Source organism: Trachurus trachurus, assembly GCF_905171665.1.
Source record: "Trachurus trachurus genome assembly, chromosome: 22".
Classification (NCBI taxonomy): domain Eukaryota; kingdom Metazoa; phylum Chordata; class Actinopteri; order Carangiformes; family Carangidae; genus Trachurus; species Trachurus trachurus.
Genome location: NC_139907.1, coordinates 24,576,561 through 24,592,978, shown reverse-complemented (window position 1 = coordinate 24,592,978; position 16,418 = coordinate 24,576,561). Strand labels below are relative to the sequence as shown.

At 43.0% G+C, this 16,418-nt stretch overlaps 1 protein-coding gene across 1 annotated transcript in view; it reads left to right on the top strand.

Moving 5' to 3' along the window:
* Positions 1-4,971: 4,971 nt before the first annotated feature.
* adck1 (aarF domain containing kinase 1) overlaps positions 4,972-16,418 on the top strand; it is a gene marked incomplete at both ends in the record, with an annotated part of 73,546 nt that continues 62,099 nt past the window's right edge. Inside the window, 2 exons of the mRNA XM_083998031.1 lie at positions 4,972-5,103; positions 6,983-7,066. Coding sequence (XP_083854157.1) covers positions 4,972-5,103; positions 6,983-7,066 — 216 coding nt within the window. The remainder of the gene's footprint in view (positions 5,104-6,982; positions 7,067-16,418) is intronic.

Genomic DNA, 16,418 nt, shown 5'->3' with positions numbered 1-16,418 from the left:
TAGAAATCAAATTGTTATACTTCCGGCGTCTCTAGAACAGCTGATCGCCGTCTGACGCATGTAAAAGACGTCATCATGGTCACGCGTGTTGTAGTTTTGATGTAACATAGACGGCGACAGTGGAGACACACAGTCCCACTGTTTTAACCCACTGACCTGACACCATCATATAGACATTATAGAGGTTATATTCCTATATGTTTGAGTCTGGTGTGGGTCTAGTAGTTCCTGCTTGTCGCTGCCGCGGGCTGCAGCTTTACTACGTTAACCACAATTCTTCGCTCTCACGTCGAAAACTCGCGAAGAGGTCAAAACGAAACCGGCAAGTGACACAACAGAAACCCTGGTAAGACGGCTGTCACACACACATACACAAAGTGAATGGGTTTGTTTGTCCAGTACGACATAGGCTAGGCTATAGTTTTCTTGTTGGCCCGTGGCCGTGGAGTGTGAGTGTTTGTCACGGTGTGTCCTGCTGTCCCCTCTCTGTTTCAACTGGTTTGTTATGAAATACAGCTGGTCGTTGCGTAACACACATGTGTCCTGTGTTCATGCGGTTTGCAGCTTCAACATTAGACCGTGCAGGTACGGAGTGCCGTTTGGTCTAAAACCTCGTTTTGACGTCAAATTTGTCCGTTTTTAGAACGTCTTTGCACGTAAAAACGTCACGATTTACCGCCTGTACGCGTCAGTTTAAACGTTTTCAGGTGTCAAAGTTTGGGTAATACCATCAAGTCAGTTCCTGGGGGGGTAAATCCTAGAGCCACAGAGAAAACCTTTTCTCTGCTTACAAGCCTCAAGAGAAAAAATACTAGGCTATAGCCTACCTAGACACCTAGCCTAAGCCTACCTAACTCAATCTTTCTATAGCCTAATTGTGGTCAGGAAACAAATGTGATATTTTCAACAACTGCGTATTTTGGCCATTTCCACCAATGTTCAAAATTACCCACTGGCCAGAAATGGGCTCTTTGCACAGCTCCACTACTCCTGAACTTAATGCTGCTCCTTTATTTCCAGTCTTACTTTGTTGGATAAACTGATCAATCCAGGTGTGTCTGACCATTGTGACCTACACACCTGGATTAATCAGTTTGTCCAATAATGTAAAACAGGAAACAAAGGAGCAGCATTTAGTTCAGGAAGTAGTGGAGCTGTGGCTGTGCATAGAGCCCATTGAACTGTTCCGTACTAAATCACTCTGTGTTTAGCAGACAGGTAAATCTTCAATGTAGCCCAGACATATACCCACCACAAATGTGAGTGCAGGAAGGCAGGCATACAGCGGAAGGAGGCCTCACAGGGGTTGGTATGTTTACACAAACAGCCTGAACCTTTCCTGTCCAAACACCTGATGACCTTCCACATTGACATGTAGCCTACACACACGGCCATTTTTGACGTCTTTTGAAGAAATCAATGCTGTTTTGTCAGACTTCAAAATATATGTTTTGGATCAAACGGCTTTCAGTCAATATGAAGGTTAACATTGGCCTGTTTAAAAGTCCAACCATTTGCACCATATCATCTGTGTGCCATTTCAGCCCTGAAAACAAGATGCTTAATTGCCAAATTTAAGGATGCAACATATGGTGACCTTGCTTGAAGGGTGACACATTATTTCTGCAGATCAAGTACAACGATCAGTTCTACTAAAAAAAAAACCTAAGGCGTTTCCTCTGTTTGAACATTGAGACGACACATTTGCATTACATACAAGTTGTGTGGTATCAGGCAGGGATGAATGAAGATGTTTGTGTTTCTGATACATCAGTTTTTCTTACTAATTTTTCAGTTGGTATTTTGTGTCTCCTCACTTTTTGGAAATGAAATGCCCTTAAATTACAGAGGATGAGAACACAGTGATAAGTCACATACTGTATATTCCACAAACTGTCAGGGTAGGAGGTTTTTAGTTTAGCTAATAACAAAGGGCGCTGAACAGGAGCCTGCCGTTAAATAGAATCATTATTGTTGAAACACAATTTGGACACAATGTAATGTATAATATTTGCAGTGCAGCATCAGGTCATGCACTCTGCAGGATGTAATCCAAAAGAATGAGGACCAAATCTCCGTGCGTCTCCTGTCCTTCATTTAGCAGCAGCATCCATACAGACACAGACTAACATGATGACCAGAGTGACAGTGCTAGCAGTTTGAGCTGGGTTTGTTAGCTTCACTTTACATACATGATAGGTTCATTTCATACAGTATTGACTTTTTTGCCTGTGGTTCTCGGTCATCCAGGTCATGGTCTTCATTTTCAACATGGCCTACAACTTCAGCACGGATTTAGTTTATATGACGAGGACAATGCACATTATCAGTATTATGCATAGGCTACATCATGTAAATATGCTGGACTTAGCTCAAAGCTAATTTCCATCCGTCTTGACTACCGTCTTTCCTCTGGAAGATATTTTTTGTGAACACTTTGAACTGCTTTCAGCGGCTGCTTTGTAGTTTTAAAACCAGGAGCAGAGATCAAGGAACAACAGACCAGTGCAGCTTCACAAACTGCTGCTTAACTGGCTGTCTGAACTGCTGTGACAGACATCCACATCCACAACACCATGTAGCGAACTGGGAGCAGGTGTAGCTGAAGGCTGCTCTGCATACACCGGGGCCGAGGAATTATTGTTGCTGTCAGTATCTGTGTTCGAGTGTGACGAAATAGGATCCAATGAAATGATGAGGCTCTGCTTGCTCCTCTCCTGTGCTATTTTCTCATTAGCTTAAAAGGTGACTACTTGGCATCCCTATTTAACGTTAAAGAGATAGTTCAACATTTTGGCAAATTCATCCTATTGCCATAATCCCATAGTCATAGGCGTAGGTTACTATAATTATTGGTGCATGTTGTTTTGAGATCCGTGGGGCAGAGATGTGAGCTGCTAATCAAACACCATGGAGGTGAATGGTACTGTACAGGTCCCCTGTCCCTCATCAAACCCAGCAAATACACAATCCAACAACTCCAAAACACTCTGCTGGACAAGTTGTGGCCTGATCATTCACAGCTTGGTGGTGTGATTTTATCTTTATACTTAAGTAGTTGGTTGATTGTAAATAGCACATTACAGTGTTGACATCATCCTTGTATCACATTCTTTTGTACCCGTTTCAACTGCTGTAAATTGTTGAAATCAATGTAGGTTTGAATGGGCAATAAAGTTCTTTATGAAGCTTTTATTATAACTTTGTTAATGGTTTTTATCTAACAAATACTATAAAATTAAAAATTAAACATGCTGCTAGCTTTAAATAAACAAAATGAATGAATAATAGAAATGTGTAAATGTTGTGATGGCTACTAATAATGACTATGAAGTATCAATAAACATGTTGTAGCCTATAGGTAGCCTAAATCTCTCACCTGTGGAGGTGGTGACTACATTACAGCTGATCCATCCCTTAATCACAGTGAAATATTTATGAACTCTGTTCTTGAAAATGTCCCAGTCATCAGTGCCAACAGCAGAACTGGAGTCACAGCTAAGAAGGTGAAACTTAGAATAGAGTAATAAACAGTCAGTCTGTTGTTTCATTAGATGAAGCTGTGGTGTCGAGACCTTTCAAATTACAATGAAGGGCGATGGTGGATCACAGTTCATTTCAAACATCTGTGCATGATGTCTACTTCAGCTGAGGACTGTTTGCATATTCCTTTAAAAGATACCGTAATAAAAAAGAAGAAGAAAACTTCAAACTAGTGATTGAGATATAAAGTAATTAGGACACGCAGGTCGCTTTTCTATAGACTTAAATACAGTTGAACCTTGATGCCTGTTTGTCGAGGTGTCTTATGAGATGTGGTCCAGTTGGACGGTGGTAACCAGGCCCAGCTGCCCTCTCACATCTGGCTGGTCGGTGTGTGTGTGTGTGTGTGTGTTTGCTGTTGTTCTGGTAGATATGTCTGCAGCCTTTTAATAAGGAAGGTACAAATTGATTTGAGCTGAAATACAGTGCTCAAAAAATCAGAGGAGCACTTCATTCACACATCAGATCATCAGAAGAACAAATTATATGCACTGTGAAAAGTACTAACTACTCCAATCCTCCCAGACTGGTGGGTGGTCTTGACAGTCAAGAAGCCCTGGTGGCCCAGGTGTGAATTTATTATGACCAATAAATAGAAGTTAATAAGAGGAATAATAACTGATCTTCTATTTTGTATTAGATGCAGTTGTGACACTACAGATACAGAGGGTGTTACATTATAAAGAGTCAGTAAAAAAGTATTTTAATAACAATAATATGTTAATAGTATTGATATAGGAGTCGCTCAACTCGTAGCCTTGATGTAGAAAATATATATATATATAATTTATTAAATAAGGACCGACGTTTCGACCTCACATAGGTCTTCCTCAGGGTGTGCTGTATATATTTTCTACATCAAGGCTACGAGTTGAGCGACTGCTTTTTTCTTCCTCCACTGTTTTTGTTACGGTTGTCAGCTCCTCTTCAATTCTGGTGTGCGCTCCTACCACGTTTTTTTCAATAGTATTGATATAACAACAATATTAATAATATAAAAAAATAACTGAATGTTTTTGTGTGGAACTAAATAAAACAAACAAGTTAGCCCTGGTCCACAGAGCACAATGTTTTACCTGCTCTCTGTCTTTGTATCATCTGTCTCCTCATCTGATTCTCCTACATCTTCTTCTTCTTCTCCTTCACCATCCTATCCCACGCTCATCCTCATGTTTCTCCTCAGTCCTTCCCGCTTAATGTCTTTCTCTTTCGACAATGTTGAGACAGAATATTGCCTTTTTTCCTTAAGAGCAGAAAGTGACACCAGGAAATCAAATCTATAGCAAAGTCATTCAGAGTTGTCACACCATTTCTTTCACCTTTGCTTCCACATGTTTTCCTGCACATTACACTTTCTTCTGTCATTTTGTGGAGTTTGCAGTCTGTGAGAATATACTCTTCATGTTTGTTCTTCCTCCAGTATCGCCCATGGCTGGTCGGCTCCTGAAGGTCTCCTCTCTGGCTACAGCGGCTCTGGTCTCCTCTGGGTTTTATGCGTACAACAGGCAGCTGGACATCAGTGACCTGAGTGTCATCCGCTTTGGACGAGCTGCAGCCACTGTGAGTTACCTCTCTGTCCTAATTGAGATTAATATTAGGAAGTTTTTTCCTTACAGGGGAAGCCACATCTAATCTGTGTTAACGCACTCACTCTCCAGACTGAGCTGGTTCTGTCCACCCATCGCTAATGTTTAACTTTACTCATCTGCCAAAATTCATTTGATTTGAAACATTTTTAAATACTTTCACAGGATGACTTTATGTAATAATTTAGATGAATTAATCACAGAACATGTAATTAATTATTTCTTCTCTTTTTTGCATTGCTTGACGGCCTTAGTTTTATGACCTGTTTTAGTTCCTAGGGACCTGAACCAGAAAGTAGGTTAGCAAGCAACTACCAATCTATACTTGTAGAACTAGTTTCTTGATAGTGGGCCTGCCCCTGCGCACTATAGAATATTAATATAATAATAAACTTATAGCGCAATTCGTCCATAAAATGCAACACAACGTGTTTAAGAAAGAAAAATAAAATCATGGGTATGTTTAAATAGAACAAGATTAAACAACCATCAGGTAAATATATCTCAAGATAGCTAATTTGGAGACTAGAATAGAACTCAAACAACAAGTTAACATACAACTAAATGAATAACCATTAGCTTTAGGGAGGTCTAGCAGTAGAGTTCCTTTACTTGAGTCAGAGTATAGATCGTGAAAATTGTTCAAGATTTTACTTGAATTTAAAGCAGAAGTAAGTGATATATTTGTGTTAATATAAGTCTTAAATAGTTATATCTTCCGACAGCAATCACTTACATAGAGTGTTTGGACCGAAACACGGGTCTCCCAGTCCCTCTGCTCTGCTCTGAGCCGAGGAGAAAACATTTATCGTATCCTACAGTTTTTATCCAATGAGGAGAGAGAACGGCATGCAGGGCTGTGTGTGCAGCCAAGGGACGCCGTGAATGTGGTGACGTAGGGACGAGGACTGTTATGGTGCGTTCAAGGAAACTCGTAACTCGTGTTTTTCCGACACGAGTGGGTTGCCTGGAACGCTACAAAATCGTAAGTTGTGACTTGAAGCTAATTTACGGTTTCAAAAGCCTGCCTGGAACGCAGCATTAGCCAAAACGACCGGATTGCTTACTTCTGCTTTAAATACAGGGGAACTTGATTGAAAATATTCAGAAGTACTTTAAAAAAAAGTGTTCACACATGTTCTACGTATATTCACAGAATCTAATGACCCCCTGAAATGACCTACTGACTGTAAAATCTGTAGCATAAAAAGACGCCTACAGGAATAACTATAAAAACAGAACTGGGCTGTGTGAGTTTACAAAAGTTTGTGGGAAACGAAGCTTCAGTCCACACAGAGTAGGTTTTCTTTTAAGCTTCTGCATAACAGTTTACTATCAGCTTAGTGTAGCAATTCTAGAGTTCAAGTAAGTTTCAAGTTCCCAGTCAAAGTTACTGTACCAAAGAAGTCCAAGTGGAGTCACCTGTTCTAAATGACAGAGAAATCCATAATAATGAGCTTTTGAAAATAACATCTTCAAGCACAGGAAGCAAATTGTCATTCTGCATAATAAATGATCACGTGCTTTCTTGTGGCCGGGGATAAACCTCGTTTGTTGATTTAAACTCATTACTCTGAGGATAGATAGGTAGCATGCAACATTTCTGTTGAGGATGAGACTTGTGAAACACAGTTTAGTACAACATGTTGATGATGCTGTCAGAGTATGACCACTTTTGTTTGAACTAACTGTCCCTCAGTCCTTTCTGGAATCATTCCATTCATATCAACATTTACACATGTTTCAAAATGACTTCATAGTGAGGCTTCAGATTATGGTTTTACTGTGCAGTGGGACAACCATCTGTCACTCCTCAGTTGTTAACCTGTTGGAGCTTTACCTGTTTGTTGCAGACGGCCGTCATCAGCTACGACTATCTGACTGCTTTCAGACATGTGGAATATGGCACGGAGCAGTACTGGGCCCTCAAGTCCAAGGTACAGAAGCACTTTTGTTCTCCTTTTTCCATAATGACAAACACAATGTATTTCTTAAAGGTGTACAGAAATGGCCGTTTGTCCTGTTTGTCGCGCCGAGTTGTCACGAGCTGCAACACGAGTTTACCCGAGTAAGGAAAACGAATTTGATTGGTCGTTATCGAGCGGGCGGGATATTCAAAGCTTGGGGCGAGCCCGAGCTCCGTGTGTGTGTGTGTGTCTCAGACGTTTGAATGACGGATTACGGATCCAATAGCAGTGGCTGATGAATCGTGTACAGGCTGACGTATAATCCGTGCGCCTGCATTATCCAATGCGGAAAAAAAAATACACACTTTCATCCCGGATTTACTCTCAAATAGAATTTTGCACAAAGTTTGACCTACAACGTCTGAGAGATGAGTTATTACATTCATTTTATGATCCAGAGTGGGCTCAAATTCAATTTTCTTAATAACACATTATCCGCCGCAAAACTCGTTCATTTCGCCAATATTTTGTTATGATATGCTGGTGCTATTCCCCTCCGAGCCTGTGGTGGCATGTTATCAACATGCTGCGCCTGTAGGTTGACTACTAACCTCCGACCTGGATGGTGTCATCTTCGACCGCGGCGCGGCTAACTTGCTACCACTATGCTATGGTTCATTTCTGCTATTTCTGACTTGTCAGAACAAAATGAGCAGCTGGATGAAGTTCAGCTTCCACAGGCTTCCTCTCCGCAGCCTGGACTCACTAAAGCTCCGGCTAGTTGAGATAAGAATGGACCCAAATGCCGAAGCGGAATGATTATTATCAGAATGAGCCGGGCAGCGGTCGGAGATGACATCATCCAGATAAGAGGTTAGTAGGTCAACCTAGGGACCCCGGATGTTGTTAACATGCCACCACGGGCTCGGAGGGGAATAGCACTAGTGTATCATAACAAAATATTGGCGAAATGAACGAGTTTTGCGGCGGATAATGCGTTATTTAGAGGCTGCATTGCGTTCCCCGTGTTCTCGCATTATACGGATATACGCGCCGCTCCACTGGTGCTAATTTCGTCAAAACGACTCCAAATGACACCAAAGTTATCTGGGTGAGTAAATGATCGTATTTTATGCTAGAAATAAGGTCCAGGTTGTAAAAAACGGAAATTATCCTTTAAACTGACTACTGAACTGAGTGTGTGTTACAGTAGTAAGTGAATCACCATATAAACTACTTAACCAGCCCTGTCACACTTTAACTGACTAGATGTTGTACTTTTCTCTTAGAGAAAAAAAAAGATGCTGAAAATGTTGTTTCAGTCACATTTGTGATTGTGAGGTGCTGGTGTGCTGCAGTCAGCGTCGTGTCTCTTCTCCAGTCTCTTCATTTTCTGTCTTGACACACTTCTTTTGCTGTTTTCTTCGTCAAATCCAACAAACTACCTGCTGTTGACTTACTCTTAAGCTAGTTCTGCTGCAGCATCATGGTGCAGGAGTAGGAGTACCAGCGGATAGTAAGAAGTGTCGGTACACAAGAGAAAGTAGTGGTATGTTGAAATAGAAGAAATGCTGGTACCAAAGACCTGTTAAATCACTACCAATGTTCAGACACTCACTTTTTAAACTACATTTAGTCCAGCTTTAACTGTTAAGTATTTTACCCTCACTGACATCATCTACAGTGTGTGACAGAACTGTTCATCACAGTGACCAACCGGAACACGAGAGATGATTCTTCATTGAGTTGAAAGTCGAAAGTTTCACACAGATTTTTTTCTTATAGTGATGAAATTATAGTAAATGTTTCAGGACAGAGCTGGATAATAAAGACAGATAGTGCAGATTGTAATCGAGCTGATCTCTTATTGAAATATTACATATGGACGAAGCCTCCATGTGTATAATAGTATATGGCTGTCTATGTCCTCAATCTGGCTGATCAATCACAAGAGACCTAATGTTCATAAAGACAGATTTTGGATGACACACTTCAGTCTTAGGGATTTTAATCATCTCTCCAAATTCATACAATTGATGCACCTTGATGTCAACACTATAAATAAGGAAACGGCATGCTGTAAAGTGTGACTGTAACACAAGTGAAAGTTAAGAGTGGAAAAACGTGGAAAACCCAGCAAACATTTACATCTGAATTAATCTTCACTTTTAAACCTTCAAACCTGGAGCTCAGGACAGACCACCATCTCTGGTGAAGAATCATATTTACTTAATGAACACACTTAATGACTGTGCTCAGGTAAGTCTACATTCAACTGTGTACCTCTGCATATTTGTAGGAGAAATCCCATTCAAAGGTGAAAGGTAAAAACAGTAAATGTCATTTGGTGGTGTCCAAATGTCTGAGACCACTTACCTATTTATCTCAGACATTTGGACCCCCCTGTACATTGAGTGATTTGCGCTGGTGTTTGTTTAAAGGCCACAGCTCAGTGAGGTTCACTCAGGAGACCGCTCCTGTAAAGGTCAGAGACCACCTGCACTGGCAAAAAGTGTTCTGCTGCGGCAAGAGAGCTCTAGTGAACCTTAAAGAGCATGGTTCAGCATGGCTGGCCTTGTATATGACATGTGTGTGCGCGTACACACACACAGACGCAATGTAGAGCCCATCGAGCCCTGTTGGTCAAGCCTTGCTACACATGCTGATTAGAATTAATGCATGGTGCTGATTTAATTCAGAGAGGAGGCTTGCCTCCTAATTATTATGAAGTCATAGAGAGGTGAGAGACAGAACAGACCACACTTGTTTAGTGTTTTATGTTGTTGGTTTTCCTGCAGTGATGTTTTTCTGTCATGGAAAGGGATAAAGCCTCTATCATATTACAGAGAAGCATTACCATCTTTAAATAGAATAGATAGCCTAAATACACAATACAGCTTTATAATATGTAATAGACATAAAAAAGACACGCAGCAGCAGACACTAGATTAAGACAAACTAACCTCTTAGCAAACTCCACAAAGGCTCAGAGTTAAAATGCGTTTGCTCTGTGGCAGGTTTAGTCCAGCTATAATCATCAGTACCAGTATCAGCGTGTATTTGAATCACTTCAGAACTGAGAAAAGTGGTTCAGTGCGTCTCTAACTACCATATGTGACCAGACCATGATAATCACCAACTGCATCGCTGTGGCTGTTATATAACAGATTTATTTCACTCATCGATCATCAATACTTCATATTCAGTGTTGAAGATATATTAGAGCATCAGATTGCTGTATGTCAATGGCATCTTACCTCAAACACTCAGGTTTTCATGCTATTGATCATCATTGTAAGACTTTGTAAGTTACACAATATTATTGAAAGCATTTGTGTCACATGAAGTTGTCGTGTCAGTGCCGTCAAATGTTTATTTCTTGTCATGGGGGACACATTTTATTGTGTAGTCAGTGCTTCTCCTACCATTGTGTGGGCCTGATGGGCCGTGTGTGTGTGTGTGTGTGGGGTAACTGACAGACTTGCCGCCAGGGCGAAACGTTTCTAGGGGAAACACTGACGGTTAATGAGCTTTGATAATGAATGTCATCTTCCTTGTTGATAGCGCCTCGTCCGTAGCTCGTCTCACATTGTAAGCTTTCAGCAGCTCACCAAGAGCTTCACTCAAAAGCCATCGAGGCAGTCAGTCTTCCAGGCTCATGAAAGGCTGCCCTGAGTGAACCGAAGAGCCATTCACAGCCAATTAGAGTCAATCACAAAACAAGCAAGGGAGAACACTTTAACCCCGGGAACATGGCCTGCAATGAGAGAACAGATGGACTGACTGCCTTTTGTCCTCTGTAGCCAGTCAAGTGGTGTGTGATTTCTCTCGACCTCAGGAACACACTGTGGCTCCAGCAGCCAGCAGCTCCTGTGACATGTTAAAAACATTTCACAACAAGTAATGAGCTGTTGTTTGCTTTAATGTTGCAAATTTGCAAATTGGCTGAGGACTGGACCTAGACGAAAAAAATTAATTTGATCTGTGATTTTATCCTTGTTGTAGCAGTAGCTCCCAGTGGCTCTGTTGATGTTTGTGCGCATGAGCAAGATTTGCTGCGAGATGTCAGTTTGTCGTTGTAAACCATTGGCTGTATGATGTAAACACAGAAGAATGTCTCGCAGCAAATCTTACGCAGCCACTGGGAGCTACTACTACAACACGGCTAAAAACAGAAATCAAATTTTTTCCTGAACAACTTTTCCATGTGGCGGCTTCAGGACACTTGGGTCAGTACAGACGAGCAGTTTGGAGGTATTTGGATGTTTCATACCCCTTTCCCACTGGCCAAAAAACCCGTTTAAACCCGCTAACAATTGGCTTTTGGTGGCAGTGGGAAAGGCGCACCGAGCCGCGTCGACCCGCGTCAACGCGGGTCAAACGACTGGGCAAGCGACGCGTGTTAAAATCGCCTTTAATCGGCTCGGCTCCGAACGGCTTGCAGTGGGAACGCCAGACCCGGGTCAACCCGCTAATTTATGTGATGACACTGAACGTTACGTGACGCCACGTCATCGCGCCGGTCGCGTCTCATATCACGTACCAAAACAAAGCTCTGCTCCGCTCTGCTCTCATCCGAGACTGGGATCAAAAGATCAGAGAACACTGACCAAAAACGATAGAAAAAAAGAAAAGAAAAGAAGCGACAGTGTGTTTAACTGATGTGTTGTGCCGCGGACGTCCGTCATCCGGCCGCAGCAGACTCTCTGTCCTCCGCGGTCCTGGTGCTCCAGGTCAGCCAGCCAGAGAGTCTGCCTCGGCGGACGGACACTCCGCGGCGGGCGGCTGTGGCATGACTGTGTGTCTCTTGCACCACGGATGAGAGTGGGCCGACTGGTTTATGCTCTGTCTGATCCCTCAGCGGGGGGTCAGACTCGGCTCATTTTGGTCAATGGGAAAGGGGCCAAATGCCAATTGTTAGCGGGTCGACCCGCGTTTAAAAAACCCGCGTCGACCCGCTAATTTTAGTGGGAAAACGGCTATAGTGTGTGTTTAGGACGATTCAAAAGTGAACTCTATCCACCGCCATTATGTGAAAATCCGTTGCCAGCTGGACCCCCCCTGAAACTCCAAAAGCGTTTTGCTAACTCTGAACGTTCTCCAAACCCTTCATTGGCATGAGTAGACAATTGGTGAATTTTTGATTTTGGGTGAAGTATCCCTTTAATCAAGTCAACTGGACTTAGTTTTTTTCTTGAAGACGTTTCGAAACGCCCCTTATCCTAGTGTCTTCATCAGTTTGTGTAGACTAGCCAGTCTAGTCTTGGTCTTGGAGTTGTTCTGAAGGAGACCGGCCAAGCTGAGAGAGTAAAGTAACTCCCGCCTACTGATGGCTCTTGAGGAAGACAAGCATGTCCACATGCCCAGGTGTGGGACATGAACGCAGCCTAGTCCGTCCATCTGCTGAAAACACCTCTGTTCATGTTGACCTGCGATGCCTACGGCAGCTGCATTTCAACAGCTGAGTATTTGCTTTTCTCTGGAAATTTAAATTGCGTCCCCGTTTGGTTGCTGCCAAGTAGTGAAATTCATTGCATTGCTTCGAGGCACACTACACAAACTCATCTGTATGCACCATAGATCAATCAGACTCCAGATTCTCTGCCAATTTTCGTGAGTTTTCATGTATGTCAAGGACCTGAAAAAATGAAATATCCCAGCAGAATGATAATAATCCCTCCAAAAACAATAGGCCTTACACCTCTGCTGCCAGAGACGGCGGCTCTGGCACACTCGGTGTTAGGCCCTAACAATGGTTGTAGTGGCAGATCTGGACTCTGCTGCTCCAAAACAGAGATACCTGCAGAATGAGGACAGAGAGATCCAGAGAGGACAGCAGAAAGAAAAATACAAACTTGAAATAGGTTGTCATAAATGGAGGCGGAGGGACATTGCAATGGTAGTTCCACTTTGAGTTGAGCCTAATAATCAGAGCAGGGCCACTGTGAGATGTGTGATGTTGCCTGGCTGATCTTCTTGTATAGCCAGTGATGGTCATCATCATCCCTTTCCACACCTCTGTTGTTATTCTGCAGCTTCCTCTCTATTGCGCTTTTATAGTTCTCCTTCACCTGCACTAATCTCCTCTGTGTTTTGGCTGTTATCATTTTTTTGTGACTCCAGCAGCACATTTCAATCTGTAAACTCTTCTGTTCTCAAAGTGGGGTGCGGGGACCCACAGGGGTCCTTGAGAGGGTTCAAGGGGGTCCCCAACTTTTTCTCGAAATTTTACCAAATCTTTTTTTCTAGAAATACACTATATTAGATTTTTTTCCAGAAATTTTTTGAAAATTTTCCAAAAATTCATGTTACATACATTGACTACAAAAGTAACGTTATTCAGCCCCAGAACAAATATTTGTGTATTTCTGGTATCTGTTTCCAAATTTTGTCCGATGCGGCTGTGGCTCAGGAGCAGGTCGTTCACTAACCAGAAGGCTGGTGGTTCGATTCCTGGCTCCCCCAGTCTGCATGTCGAAGTGTCCTTGGGCAAGACACTGAACCCACACTTGCCCTGTGTGAATGATTACCCCCCCCCCCCAAAAAAAAAGCCTGTCTGTGAGCAGTGCTGTATGAATGTGTGTGTGAAAGGGTGAATGCGACAAAAAAACAGTGTAAAGCGTATTGAGTGGTCTGTGGTCTAATTTGTATCAGTTTAGGGGTCCTTGATGTAATTATAGTTGGAGAACCACTGCTCTAGAGACTCATTGGCCTCTGGGGTCCACTCCTCAGTTGAGGCAGTGGTTGCAGCCTGCGTCAGTAGCCTACACAGCCAAGTGATGGTCGGTTTGAAACAGCGCCAGACTTGACTCGTTTGCATACAGCGTCTTATTTCCCTCTTGTGGGACAGTCAGCATACTGAGTGAAGCCAGTCAGGTGATAGACGGAGACAGTCCAGCACTGAACCTGTGTGTTCATATTGCCGCTTCCTGACCAGTGGATGCTGCGATCAGTCTGGGTCCAGGATGTCATAACAAAATAAAATATCAAATGCTATTTAATGTGGTAATTCTTTGTTAGTTTATAAAAGTAAAATGAGTTTGTAACTTTTTGAGATGACCTGTCACTTGGGGTAAATCAGCTGTGTTACGTTGTACATATTGCTGTATTTACTGTTAGTTAAATTCAGTTTAAAATAATGTTATGAACTAATCTTCACTTTTTTCTGAATCTTGATGTTGGAAGGATTTCTACACCAACACTGCAATCATATTTATATTGTTCACAAAATGTAGTTTAGCATTAGTGTTGGTATTTACAGTGTTATGTAAATCCTGCCCTCATTGACACCAGTATTTCTTAGGCAAAGGGGAAAGCTGTGATGGCATGCAAAGACATTGAGTGAGTCTTCGGTTTTTGTTTTTGATTGACAGCAAGTGATATGAAGAAGCTCCAAGTCGCAAGGTTATTTTACACGATGGGGTGAAAAGAGGAGAAAGGAAAGATGATGAGATGGCGACGGTGAGGACAAACAGATACTCATGTCTAATGATCCTCTCACTTCCTCAGCTGCATGAGGAGAAGGCAGGAAGGGGTGGAAGGGGGGTGGGGGGAGGGATCGGATTTGGGGAAGCAGCCATTTTTAAGGTGGCTTTTTATGGCTGAGATGAAAGGGAGAAGAAAATGCCGATTCACTCAGCACATCTGCTCAAATTCTCTTTCAACACCACCCCAAGGTTAGAGATGAAGAGTTGTCTTTTACCCCTATTACAGTGTATTTGTCTGACGTTGTCATAGTAATATGAAAGCGCAGTGGGGAAGGAAATCAAAGGCTATGGCTGATTAGTGACTACTCACCAGGGTAAAAAAGAAAAAAAAAGTCTTCCCTGCATCAGACAATGAGGTCTATATTTCCATTTTGCATATCCAGCTGACTCCTTTCCCTGTGGAACAAGTGAACATGTGGGGGGCTCAGTGTCTTCCCCGGGCCAGTGGAGAAACACTACTTTTTTTTTTTTTTTTTTTTTTTTACTGGGTACAAACCTCAGGCTTCACATATCCACCATGACTGTAAATCATCCACAGTCACCTGAGTTGCACTGTGTTTTTCTGTCGGTCTCAACTGTTTTCTGTCCTGATCGACAGCTTTACGGATGGGATGTAAAGAATCAGCCGTGGAGAGAACAGTTTCCAGGTGCTGGCTGCATCACACTTTGAACTTCAGCACTTAGTACTTTGGTTTTTGAACTAAGTGGGAAGCTGCAAGAATTAGAGTGAGCATGTCCAAGTTTGAAACCACAGTTCTTTGCCTGAAAAAAACTGTGTAGGAAATTGGGCTCAGAAAAAACACAGATTCTCATAGGTATATCCTCTTAGGGTGTATTCACACCTGCAGTGTTAGTGCGCACTAAATCTGGTGCGCACTAAATTTGGTCCAGTTTGGGTCAGTGTGAAAGCAAATCGCACTCTAATGCGCACCAAAACTAGTGCGGCCTGAGGAGGTGGTCTCGGTTCGGCTCCAGACGAACTCTGGTGCGCACTAGTTTAGGTGTGAAAGCAACCGCACTCTGGTGCGAGCCAACTGCCAGGCGAACTCAACACGTTTGAGCTAAAAGGGCTCCCGTAGTCGCTGACAACGGGTTAACGCAGCGGGGAGACCGCCCGGTGCTGCGGAGCTCTGTCCCCACAAACGAAGCAGCAGCAGCGGGGCAGCCGGTCGGTGCGTGTCCGCTGAGTCCGCTCAGACACCGGACAGGTCGGCGTCCGTCCCTCGGGTCCGTGGAGCAGCTGATTACCGAGCTGCAGCAGCAGAGGTCCGCCGTGTTTAACGTTTAACCAGGAACTAACGGGACCGAGCTGGGTGAACGCAACCGGAAACCAGCCGGAAGTACCAAACAGAGTTATACATGCAAACAATATAGAAATAAATGACCAGAGCTACTAACAACCGGCTCTACTTGAGTCTCCATCATAAAAGTTTTATCAATCAGCGCTTCCAGATTCCAGCTGGTAGTCATGGAGACGTGACGTTCTCCAAGTTTGGTCCCGAGTGATAAAAAGCAGGTGTGAACGCAACCGCACCAAAGACGGTTTATAAAGGCAAGGCAAGGCAAGGCAATTTTATTTGTATAGCCCGTTTTTACAAACAGTTTGTCTCAAAGGGCTTTACATGGCATCGTAACAACATCCTCTGTCCTTAGACCCTCACATCGACTGAGGAAAAACTCCATGGAAACCCTTTTAACAGGGAAAAACAGGAGAAACCTCAGGGTGAGCAACAGAGGAGGGATCCCTCACCCAGGACGGACAGACGTGCATACCTTTCATGACGAGTCAGCTTCCTGTATGCATGTCACGTGGGCTTCTGCACGGCCACACCCCTTTAGAGAGACCAGAGGCAGCTTGGAGTGTATTGATTCCTATGGGACAATTTAATGTGAAC